Source organism: Nycticebus coucang, chromosome 7 (assembly GCF_027406575.1).
Source record: "Nycticebus coucang isolate mNycCou1 chromosome 7, mNycCou1.pri, whole genome shotgun sequence".
NCBI classification, from domain to species: domain Eukaryota; kingdom Metazoa; phylum Chordata; class Mammalia; order Primates; family Lorisidae; genus Nycticebus; species Nycticebus coucang.
The window spans coordinates 62,145,913-62,158,857 of record NC_069786.1 but is presented as its reverse complement, the minus strand read 5'-3'; the positions used below and the strand labels follow the sequence as shown (position 1 = coordinate 62,158,857).

Sequence of the window (12,945 nt, the reverse complement as noted above, 5' to 3'; positions counted from 1 at the left end):
TCTGAGCCAGATGGTATTATAACACATGGTAGATTTGCATTGTGTTTGGTGTGGTAAAATGAGTCAGTGTGGCAGTACCTTGGAAGGACTGTAGTAAACAATAAGAGACTCTTAGCTGGGGCAAATCTTCACCAAACTTTCCAGGCATTGAAATTACTTACCTTAATGATTTTTCTACAGTAGAAAACATTTTAAATGTAGAACGGTCTACACAGGCAAATCAAGGCTGATCTCATATAATATTGTTTGTAAATATGTTATTCATACCTTGTTTATGTCATTAATTATTGGGGAGAGCTTGGCATGGGCAATTAATTGAAAATTATGGATATCTTTACCGATCTAAAGGTTTGTATTAAATAACAAACACATTCTAAAACTGAAGAATTTTTACTTATAATTACTGAGCTTGTTAAAAAATTATATTTCTTAAACATATAAGATTTTTTGGAAAGATCAGGAATTTGTCAAAGAAAAGGTCTTTTAAAAGAATTAGTAATAGTATATTTTATTAATACATATGTACATGTATTAAGTTCTTTTGTCTTAATGTATTTTAATAATAATACTTACGATTTTGTTTTAGGCTTCTGCTAAGCTAGAAAACTTAGAAAATGCATTGGATGCCATGGAGCCTCACAACGATCAGCTTTTCTATAATATTACACTAGCCTTTAGCAGAACTGTAAGTGCCTACTATGTACCAGATCTCTTATTTATAATAAAGGGTATAAAGTAAATCAAAGGGTCGAGGAACCAACGAGCATATGGCCTAGTGTGAAAATAAGTATCTAAATATATCGTAGATGCCACAGAAAGGTGATTCAAAGGAGATATGGTTTCCAACTATATGAAGCCATCATGGAGGGCTCCATGGTGGAAGTGGCCTTCAATTGTGCCTTTAAGGATAGAGGAGCACCTTCCAGGCAAAGCTAATGCAAAGTAGTTTCTTTTAATCAGATAATAGGATTTATGACTAGGGTCTTGTTTTGTTTTGTTTTATGAAACTATTTGAAAAAATAGTTATAAAGTGTGTAAAAGACTATTTTAGGAGATAAAATGGTTGGTATTTTTATATAATAGAAAAAAATGTTCTTAATTGTAAGCACCAATAAAAGGAAGATAATCAGTAATGGAGCAGAAAAATACAGCAGAATCATCAAATCAATACAAGGAATGAGAGGATCAACAAGTAAATTAAACTAGCAAAAAATAAGCAGAACGATATGCATAATTGAATAAAATAATTGGCAAATATAAAATTGAAAGTAAAAATAATAGAAGGATCTTAGTAGCTAAATGACTTGACTAAACTGAATTCTCTATTTAAAAACAAAGATTGTCAAATTGTTTGAAATTTAGAGAAAAAAAATCCTTGTTATTCCAAAAGTTCGAATTAAGGAGGATGTTTACCTTATTGCCAAAAGCATTGTTTTGATTAGCTTTCCTTTAAGCTCACAGAATTATTTAAATTTGTTCAAACATTTAAATAAATACTTAAAATTGTTTAAATTTATTCAAACATTTACATAAATATTTCACACTTTTTAAAGTTGTTATTTTCCAAAATTATGTATTTATTCTAGTAACATTGCCATTTCTTGAAACACTTTTGTAATTTTCTTCAAGAAAATTTTACGATCTTTTAAAGTATTCTCATTGGTGATGCTTCTTGTCTTTAGGATTAGATCCTAATCCTAGCTTTTTATTTAATTTTTGTATGCATATGAAATAATGTGTGTGTGTATGTACGCACATACTCACATCATTAAAATAATGATTTTCTTGTTTAATTTGTAAAAACAATCATGAGACAGCTTAGCAAAGGAATTCCAAAAAATGTTGTGCAGCAACGTAAGTGTACTTTTCGTACAACTTTATAAAGGCACTATTCATTAGGATACGTAAGTTCTAATACAACATAAACTCTGCTTAATAGAGAAGATTTATTATTTGTCTTCTAGTCTGACTTTTTTTTTTTTTTTTAGTGTGGACGAAACCAACTCATTCTTCAAAAAATTCAAGCATTTTTGGAGAGAGCTTTTAATTTAGATTCTCAGCAATCAGAGTTTGCTACAGAACTTGGATACCAAATGATTTTACAAGGAAAAATCAAAGAGGCATCACAGTGGTATAAGATTGCCATGACACTTAATGAGTCTAGTATCTCTTCGCTATTTGGTATGATAACTATTTTCATAAATGTTTCTAAGATAGATGCAAATAATTGCTTAAAGAAGAACAAATATATTTTGTGGTTTTCTAAAATTAAACTGTTCTCTGCTATAGACCATGGAAAAAGTCATATGTGTTTGAAAATAAAATTCTACTTCACAAATAGTATCTTAAAAAATAGGTTTTTATAAGGTCATGCCTACAAATTATGGATTCTTTAGTAAAGGATATTATACAGCTTCAAAGCTACCCATCTTTTCCTTCTGTTTTTAATCTAAAGCTTCATTATGCTAGAAAAATAGTGTGTTTTACTAATGTTGTTTATGTTAGCTTGAAATATACATGCCTGAATTGGTGTGAACTTTGACTATTTTTGTCCTGTTTGGTTTTAGGATTTATCCAATGTCAGTTAATTGAAGGGCAAATAGAAGAAGCAGATCAGCAGCTGGAGTTTTTTACTGAAGTTCAGCAGTCCATCGGAAAATCTGCGGTACAGTATTTTATTTTTTCAGATGGCGGATCCTGGCTACTATTTATAATCTGTGAAAATTTAAATCAGTCGTACTGTTTAGTAATGGCTTTAAAGAACTCAGGTACATTGATTTTAATATGTATTTGCATTTGTTCATTTACCTCCATGCAAATCTAGATTTTAAGTAATCTTCTAAATGATTCTAGAAGTCCATGTAGCTAATACTTAGATTTGAACAAATCATTGTATATAAACAGCACTTTATATTCACTTGAAGCCTAAGTATATAATAGAAATTAGTAGCTTCATAACTGAATGGAATAATTTTTGTGACTATATATTTTCCAGGAATTAACCTACTTACATGCCATTCTTGCTATGAAGAAAAATAAACGGCAAGAAGTTGTTATTAGTTTGTTGAATGATGTCTTAGACATTCATTTTTCACACTTAGAAGATTTACCTCTTGGCATACAGTATTTTGAAATGCTAAATCCTGATTTCTTATTAGAAATTGTTAAAGAGTATCTGAACTTCTGTCCAATGCAGGTAAGTAATTCTGGGACTTATTTTCAAGGGTGCCTTTATATGATGCTTTATAAATGATGCTAATAAGTTATCTTTAATGTATTAGACTGTATTGGAATCTTAAAATGATATCTATATTAGTGGAAGTAGTTTTTAATCAAAGTATTTTTGTTAATGACTACTATCAACTAATAAAAGTGTTGATTTGCAAATATTCATTCGTTTTTCATAAAAATTATAGTCTTCAGTTTAGAAGAACTATTAAAAGTCATCTAGTAAAGTACCACAAGAATGGAGAAGCAAGAATCCAATTTACTCAATTCTCATGTGAAGCCAGTAGATGATCTATTACACACCCACATAAGAGAAAAACTGAAGTCAATTCAAGGTGGGGGTGGGGGAATGAGGGAGCAGGGAGAGGGGAGGAGGAAGGGGGAAAAGGGTATTCTTACTTAAAGGACACAATGTTAGGGGTATGGTACACCTCTTGGGGGTGGGACACAATTACATGAAGGACTTTACCTAACAAATGCAAACATTGTAACCTAATTCTTTGTACCCTCAGTTATAAAAAAAAAAACTTTAAAAAAAGTCATTAGTTCAGACATGTGCCTTATATTTGAATCCACTCTGTAACATCATCAAGTGCCCATCCCTTCTTGTATAACTGTGATTATTAGACGACAGTTCCTGTGTTAAGTCAGACTGTACTTTGTGTTGAAAAAGGACCAACTGGTCCTTCTCCCTCTCCCTGGAGTGACAAAGAGCAAGTCCAGTTACTTAGAGCAAGCCTTCCTCATGCATAGAATAGACCTTCTGATTTTGGAAATTAAACAATTTAATGTCCCTTAAACAATTCCATGTTTTCAACCATTTATTTTTTGTGTGGCATAGTTTTGAGAATTCTGGCCATAAAAACTTGAGAATGTCCTTTCTTGTGTGTGCCTCTCATTAAGCTCTTATTCCAAATAAATATTTGACCTATAAGAACTTCAGAGTTGACATTTTCCTTCCCATATTTTGGATGTTCACACACTTTTCTTTTTGGGAATCACGTTGCATTATTAACCCTACTGAATGAACAGTTAACTAAAGTCCTTATTCAGTTAACTGAAGTCCTTATATCTATTACTTCTTGTACCTTTGAACTCAAATGTAGGATTCTAAATTTATTCCTATGAAATTTTGCTTTCTCAGATTCATCTTATAATCCCATATTATCATATTCCTGATCTATTTTTATTTTTTATTAAATCATAGCTGTGTACATTAATGCAATTGTGGTGTACAGTGTTCTAGTTTTATATACAATTTTATTTTTATTTTTTTATTATTAAATCATAGCTGTGTACATTAATGCGATCATGGGGCACCATACACTGGTTTTACAAACAATGTGACACATTTTCATCACATTGGTTAACATAGCCTTCCTGGCATTTTCTTAGTTATTGCGTTAAGACATTTATATTCTACATTTACTAAGATTCACATGTACCCTTGTAAGATGCACCACAGGTGTAATCCTACCAATCACCCTCCCTCCGCCCATCCTCCACCCTTCCTTCCCTCCCTCTCTACCTTCCCCCTATTCTTAGGTTATAACTGGGTTATAGCTTTCATGTGAAAGCCATAAATTACTTTCATAGTAGGGCTGAGTACATTGGACACTTTTTCTTCCATTCTTGAGATATTTTACTAGGAAAAATATGTTCCAGCTCCATCCATGTAAACATGGAAAAGGTAAAGTCTCCATCTTTCTTTAAGGCTGCGTAATATTCCATGGTGTACATATACCACAATTTATTAATCCATTCATGGATCAATGAGCACTTGGGCTTTTTCCATGACTTAGCAATTATGAATAGGGCTGCAATAAACATCTGGTACAAATATCTTTGTTATAATGTGATTTTTGGTCTTCTGGGTATATACCTAGAGAGGAATTATAGGATTGAATGACAGATCTATTTTTAGATCGCTAAGTGTTCTCCAAACATCTTTCCAAAAGGAATGTATTAATTTGCATTCCCAGAAGTGTTCCCTTTTCTCCACATCCACACCAACATCTCTGGTCTTGGGACTTTGTGATTTGGGCTAATCTTACTGGAGTTAGATGGTATCTCAATGTAGTTTGATTTGCATTTCTCTGATGATTAAAGATGTTGAGCACTTATTCGTATGTCTGTAGGCCATGCACCTGTTTTCTTCAGAGAAGTTTCTCTTCAAGTCCCTTGCCCAGCCTGTGATGGGATCACTTGTTCTTTTCTTGCTTAGACATTTGAGTTCTCTGTGGATTCTGGTTATTAAACCTTTGTCAGAGGCATAACCTGCAAATATTTTCTCCCATTCTGAGGGCTGTCTGCTTGCTTTATTTACTGTGTTCTTGGCTGTGCAGAAGCTTTTTAGTTTGATCAGGTCCCAGTAGTGTATTTTTAAAGCTGCTTCAATTGCCCAGGGGGTCCTCCTCATGAAATACTTGCCCAGACTGATTTCTTCAAGGGTTTTCCCTGCACTCTCTGCTAGTATTTTTATAGTTTCATGTCTTTTTTTTTTTTTTTTTTTTTTTTTTTTATTTGGCCGGGGCTGGGTTTGAACCCGCCACCTCCGGCATATGGGACCGGCGCCCTACTCCTTGAGCCACAGGGGCCGCCCAGTTTCATGTCTTAAATTTAAATCTTTAATCCAGTGAGAGTGTATCTTAGTTAATGGTGAAAGGTGAGGGTCCAGTTTCAGTCTTCTATAGGTTGCCAGCCAGTTCATCCAGCACCATTTGTTAAATAGGGAATCTTTTCCCCACTGAATGTTTTTAATTAGCTTGTCAAAGATCAAATAATGGTAAGTAGCTGGACTCATCTCTTGGTTCTCTATTCTGTTCCAGACATCTACTTCTCTGTTTTTGTGCCAGTACCATGCTGTTTTTTGATCACTATTGATTTATAGTGTAGTCTGAGGTCAGGTAGCGTGATTCCTCCTGCTTTGTTTTTATTTTTGAGTAATGTCTTGGCTATTCGAGGTTTTTTCTGATTCCATATAAAACAAAGTATTATTTTTTCAAGATCTTTAAAGTATGACAGTGGAGCTTTAATAGGGATTGCATTAAAATTGTTTATTGCTTTGGGTAGTATGGACATTTTAACAATGTTGATTCCTCCCAGCCATGATCATGGTATGTTTTTCCATTTGTTAGCATTTTCAGCTATTTCTTTTCTTAGAGTTTCATAGTTCTCTTTATAGAGATCTTTCACGTCCTTCGTTAGATAAACTCCCAAATATTTCATCTTATTTGGCACTACTGTGAATGGAATATTGTTCTTAACTGTTTTTTCAGTTGACTATTGTTGGTATATATAAAGGCTACCAATTTATGAATGTTGATTTTTAACCTGATACGCTGCTGTATTCCTTGATCACTTCTAAGAGTTTTGCAGTAGAATCCCTGGTGTTTTCTAGATATACAATCATATCATCTGCGAAGACTGAAAGTTTGGTCTCTTCTGACCCTATATGGATACCCTTGATCGCCTTTTCTTACCTAATTGCGATGGCTAAAGCTTCCATTACAATGTTAAAGAGCAGTGGGGACAATGGGCAGCCTTGTCTCGTTTCTGATCTAAGTGAAAATGATTTCAATTTAACTCCATTCAATACCATATTGGCTGTGGGTTTGCTGTAGATGGCCTCTATCAGTTTAAGAAATGTCCCTTCTATACCAATTTTCTTGAGGGTTCTGATCATGAAGGGATGCTGGATATTATCAAAAGCTTTTTCTGCATCAATTGACAGTCATATGGTCTTTGTTTTTTAATTTGTTTATGTGCTGAATTATACTTATAGATTTACATATATTGAACCAGACTTGAGATCCTGGGATAAAACTGACTTGGTCATGATGTATAATTTGTTTGAGGTGTTGCTGGATTCTGTTTGTTATTTTGTTGAATATTTTTGCATTCATATTCATTAGTGATATTGGTCTATAATTTTCTTTTCTTATTGGGTCTTTTTTGGTTTGGGATCAGGGTGATGTTTGCTTCATAGAACGTGTTGGGTGGTCTTCCTCCTTTTTCTACATTTTGGAGCAGGTTGAATAATACTGGTACTAGTTCCTCTTTAAAGGTTTTGTAGAATTCTGACGTGAAGCCATCTGGTCCCAGGCATTTTTTTTTAGGGAGATAATGTATGATTGATACTATTTCAGAACTTGATATTGGCCTGTTCAACATTTCCACTTGATTCTGGCTAAGTCTTGGAAAGTGATGTGCTTCCAAGTATTGGTCAGTTTCCTTCAGATTTTCATATTTCTGAGAATAAAGTTTCTTGTAATATTCATTAAGGATTTTTTGAATTTCTGAGGAGTCTGTTGTTATTTTGTCTTTGTCGTTTCTGATTGATGAGATTAGAGATTTTATTCTTTTTTTCCTGGTTAGGTTAGCCAAAGGTTTATCTATTTTATTGACCTTTTCAAAAAAACCAACTTTTTGATTTATTGATCTGTTGTATAATTCTTTTGTTTTCAATTTCATTTAATTCTGCTCTAATTTTGGTTATTTCTTTTTTTCTACTGGGTTTGGGGTTGGAATGTTCTTCCTTTTTCAGTTGCTTGAGATGTCCCATTAAGTTGTTAACTTCCTCTCTTTCCATTCTCTCGAGGAAGGCCTGCAGTGCTATAAATTTCCCTCTTAGGACTGCCTTTGCAGTATCCCAGAGGTTCTGATAATTCATGTCTTCATTGTCATTTTGTTCCAAAAATTTGTCAATTTCCTTCTTAATCTCATCTATGACCAGCTGTCATTCAGCATAAGGTTATTTAACTTCCATGTTTTTGTATGAGCATGCAGATTCCTGTTGTTACTGAGTTCATCTTTTTTCCATGGTGGTCTGAGAAGATGCAAGGAATAATTTCTATTCCTTTAAATTTACTGAGGTTAGACTTATTACCTAAGATGTGATCGATTTTGGAGTATGTTGCTTGGGCTGATGAGAAGTATGTTTATTCAGTTTTGTTGGGATGAAATGTTCTGTAGATGTCTGCTAAATCCAAATGTTAGATGGTTAGGTTTAAATCTAAAATTTCTTTGCTCAGCTTCTTATTGGAGGATTGATCCTACACTGCCAAAGGAGTGTTGAAATCTCCGACTATTATGGAGCTGGAGGAAATCAAGTTGCTCATGTCTGTTAGAGTTTCTCTTATAAATTGAGGTGCATCTGGTTGGATGCATAGATATTAATAATTGAAATCTCATCATATTGAGTATTACCCTTAACAAATATGAAGTGACCTTCTTAACCTTTCTTACTTTTGTTGGTTTAAAGCCTATTGCATCCGCAAATAGAATTGCAACACCTGCTTTTTTCTGATTACCATTTACCTGAAATATGGATGACCATCCTTTCACCCTGAGTCTATATTTATCTTTTAAGGTAAGATGTGATTCTTGTATGCAGCAAATATCTTGCCTGAGTTTTTGTATCCAGTCAGCTAACCTGTGCCTCTTTAGAGGACAGTTTAAGCTGTTCATATTAATGGAGAATATGGATAAGTGTGGTAAAATTTTGGGTATCGAGTTTTTCGAAAGTCCAGTGGACATTTTTAATCCTTTCACCACTGTGGAAGTTGGAGTCTGATCAAAAGTTTCTGAGTGAGTTTACTTTTGTGGTAGAGGATTGGGCTGGTCATTATGAAGGATAGGTCTGAGAATATACTGAAGAGTTGGTATGGTTATCTCAAATTTCTTCACCATATGAATGTCATTAAAGTATTTTATTTCTCTATCATAAATGAAACTCAGCTTAGCTGGATACAGGATCCGGGGTTGAAAGTTATTTTGCTTTAGGAGATTAAAAGTCGATGACCACCCTCTTCTGGCTTGAAAAGTTTCAGCAGAGAGTTCTGCAGTCATTCTAATATTCTTCCCTTTGTAGGTAATGGATTTCTTACGTCTGGCTGCTTTCAGAATTTTCTCCTTCATATTAACTTTAGTGAAGTTAATTATGATGTGCCTGGGGGATGTCTTATTGGGATTGAGTTGTCCTGGGGTTCTGAAACTGTCTGCTATCTGAATTTCAGAATCTCTTGACATGTCTGGAAAATTCTCTTTCATAATTTCATGGAGAAGGGCCTCAGTGCCTTGCGAGGCCACTTCATCACTTTCAGGGATTCCAATGAGGTGGATCCCAGAGCTCTCTGAAAGAATGATCCGTTTTTATTCTCCATTTCTCTTCCTCTTTGAGAGTTTGGGAGCATTCAAAAGCGTTGTCTTCAATATCAGAAATCCTTTCTTCTGCTTGCTCCACTCTGTTACTGAGGGATTCTACTGTATTTTTCAGATCTTTGAGGGATGCAAATTCTTGCTTCAGTGCATCAAAATCTTTGGTGGTTTTGTCTTTAAATTCGTTAAATGCTTGAGATGACTTTTGAATTTCTCCTCAAATTTCTAATTCTGACTTTTGAATTGCTCTTCGAATTTCTAATTCCAAATTTTCCTCCATTCTATTAATCTTATTTGCAATCCAAATTCTGAATTCGATTTCTGACATCTTGGCCAGCTGTTTATGAATGGGATCTTCAGTTATATCTGCCATATCTTTCCTTGTGGGGGTTGATCTATTCTGGTTATTCATGTTACCAGAGTTTTTTGCTGATTCTGCCTCATGATTATTTTACACCATTTGACTTTTCCCCTAGAGCTTTTCGAGGACCCGTACAGTGCCACGGCCTGAGAAACTGGGGACCTTTTTGGTGTGGTGGGGCTAAGTGGTTCTGTCTTGTTTTCAGTTGGTCTCTGTCCAACCCTAGTGAAATAGTTAGTCTGGGTTGAAGTCTCAGCTGTGGAGAAATACCAGCATTTAAGTCACCCCCCCTCCACAGATGACAATTGAAAAAGGAAAATCAAACCTTCCTACTACCACACACCCAGGGCACCACTTGAATAGTCCTCTGGCAATTGGCTCAGTTCAAAAAGTCCAAATCAATTGTCTCAGTCAGCACCTGTCTCAGGTGGGAAAGCTTAAAAGGTCTCTGGTAACTGGATTGCATGGGTCTGTTGACAACTCAAATATTTTGAACTCTGCTCATTTGTTTGTGGAGCACTCCAAGCTGTTCTTATGGGGGAAGGGTCTCCCGTCCACTTGGTTATGGATTTTGTTCCCTTTGTTTGTATCCTTGGAGTTGCAAGCTCGTCTCAGACAGGTTGATGTGCATTCTTCAACCTTCTCTCTTGGTGCAGCTCTAATCCACCAGGTTACTTGCTAAATTTCTGTCCTTTAACTCTCCTTCTGGATGGGAGCCTCTGTGGAAAGCTGGCTTCAGTCAGCCATCTTGTCTCCGCCTCTGAAAATAGTTTCTTTGGAGTCGAAGCTTGCCTCAGCAGGGAAGACGAGCAATTATCTATCTCATCTCTCAGCTCAGCTCCCCTCCTGCAGCTTTGGTGGCTTCTTTCTGGTCATTATCTCTCCCTCCGGACTGGGGCTTCTATTGAGAGCTGGCTCCAATCAGCCATCATCCCCTGTTCCCCCTTGTTCTTGTTGAATGTGAAACTTGGAGTTAGGGAAAATAGCCAACCCGAGGATTTAGCAAAACACCAAACTCATTGAGACCAAATGAGCAAATAAACAGATAAAAAGGCTACTGAACATACAAGCCCACAGATGCACAAACAATCAGAAATACATAGACATACAGACAGCAACAAATAAAAACTGTAGTAAAAATAATGATAATCATAAAATAATTGAAAAAAAGGTAAAAAGCAAAGAACCTCTAAAAATCTGATGTAAGCACTCTCAGAAACCATAAGAAGGGAAGAAGAGGAAGAGAGAAGGGAAAAAGGAAAAAATAAGTGGTGTTCATAAAAAAGTTAAAAAAAAGAAAGAAAAAATTAAAAATAGAAAAAATAAAAATAAAAATATATATATATAAAATAATAATAATAAAAAAATTAACAATAGCTCCTCCAAGAAAATTATGAGGAAAAGAAAATAAAGGCACCAACCACAAATATTATTCTTGTATATATGTGGAAATATAATCTATATATGACGTGGGGATCAACTTTCGTAGGAATATATTTATAATGCAATATACTTTCTAGACACCAGGTGGCGCTGGTGAGTGGTTCCCAGGCTTATACCTGTTCACAATTTACACTGTTACCACGGTAACCACCCCTACCTGGCCGAGCCTTTTTGGAGTTTCTGTAAAAGTTTATTATCTAATTATTGTCCAACTTTAGCTGCTCTGTTCCAGACAGCACTCCTATCCGACCTCCCAATATGGTGCAGGAGTCCATGCTTCACAAATCTATCCACTCTACTCCCACATTCTGTAAACTGGCAACTGCAATCAGCTGTGGGGGAGGGTGCTGGCTGCCTGCTCCCACGGCTGCAGTGCAAGGAGACCTTATCCTCAGTTTTTATGGCTCAGAGTCTCACTTTTGAATCTGGACTTTAGAGTCCAGCCACCCACCAGTTCACCACACCGCCTGAACTGCCAGCCCACACCAATATTCCCCACCAGGATTGGTTCAGTTTATTTAATCACTCCTGTTGTTCTGGGGGAAGGTGTCTGCCATTTTGGACAATTCAAAATGTCTGTTTCCTGGGCGGGATCCTTTCCCTTCAATTTTCCATTGAGTTTCTTAGCCCCTTGTGGCTCTGAGCGGGACCCCTTTCAGGTTGCTAAACTTGGCTCAGGAATAAATTTTTGTCAATTGGGTTTTGCCAGGAATTGTAAGCTGCTGTCCTCCATGAGGGAAGGGCCTGTCGGCCAGCACGGCCAAGCAGAGAAAATCTCTACAACAGAGTCCATGGTTTTAAATTACACCTCATATACAGCAATCCGCCAATTTGCTGCGCGTCTCCAGCTGTCTGTCCACACCAATAATCCGTGTGGGGAAAAGGTCCAGACCCCCCTTCCTCTCACCTGATGACTTGAGAGAGGTGGGCTACATGTCCATCCTGTCCGCCATCATGCTCCGCCTCCCTACAATTTTAAATACTTTCATCAAAATGCAGTTAACATAGACTTCACTGCAATTCTACCCTTAGTAGATTTAACATGTACCATTGTAAAATGTACCATAGGTGTGGTCTCACCAATTATTTTCCCTCTACACATTCTCCCCTCTCTCCTTGCCTCCCCCTCCTCTTTCCCCTTCATCTTGGGCTGTAGTTGGGTTATAGCTTTCATTTGGAAGTGTGGATGCTTATAAATTAGTTTCCTAGTAGGGCTGAGTACATTGGATACTTTTTCTTCCATTCTTGAGATACTTTGCTAAGAAGAATATGTTCTAGCTCCATCCATGTAAACATTAAAGAGGTAATATACCATGGAATATTATGCAGCCTTAAAGAAAGATGGAGACTTTACCTCTTTCATATTCCTGATCTTGATTGTCATCAGATTTGAGTAGAACTAGGAATGGAGCCCTGTGTTGTACTAACAGAGAGTTCTTTCCAAATTGGTGAGGCTTCATCAGTCAGGACTCTTCTATTACAAACAGTAAGCAAATACAGACATCCTGACTTTGTTATATTCTGTTCATATTTCAACACATTGCTGTCAGGAGGGGCACCATCAGACACTTCTTTGCTAAAAGCACAGTTCTTAGTGTCTCCCTGATCTGCAGCCTCAGTAACTGTTAACAAGGAGAAGGAGGAAAATGACCTTCTCTTAGTGAACTCCTCCTGCTTTTTATTGATAATCATGTTCTTACTCCAGGCTTTCATACTGTTTGCTTTTTGTTTTTTTATGTTGTTTAAACTGAACC

General features: G+C 35.9%; 1 protein-coding gene across 2 annotated transcripts in view; it reads left to right on the top strand.

The window, feature by feature from the left end:
- TTC21B (tetratricopeptide repeat domain 21B) overlaps positions 1–12,945 on the top strand; it is a 91,460-nt gene that overhangs the window by 18,813 nt on the left and 59,702 nt on the right. For both annotated transcript variants that reach the window (XM_053597853.1, XM_053597854.1), the window contains 4 exons: positions 587–685; positions 1,989–2,181; positions 2,568–2,665; positions 2,996–3,196. In XM_053597853.1, the coding sequence (XP_053453828.1) occupies positions 587–685; positions 1,989–2,181; positions 2,568–2,665; positions 2,996–3,196 (591 nt within the window). The remainder of the gene's footprint in view (positions 1–586; positions 686–1,988; positions 2,182–2,567; positions 2,666–2,995; positions 3,197–12,945) is intronic.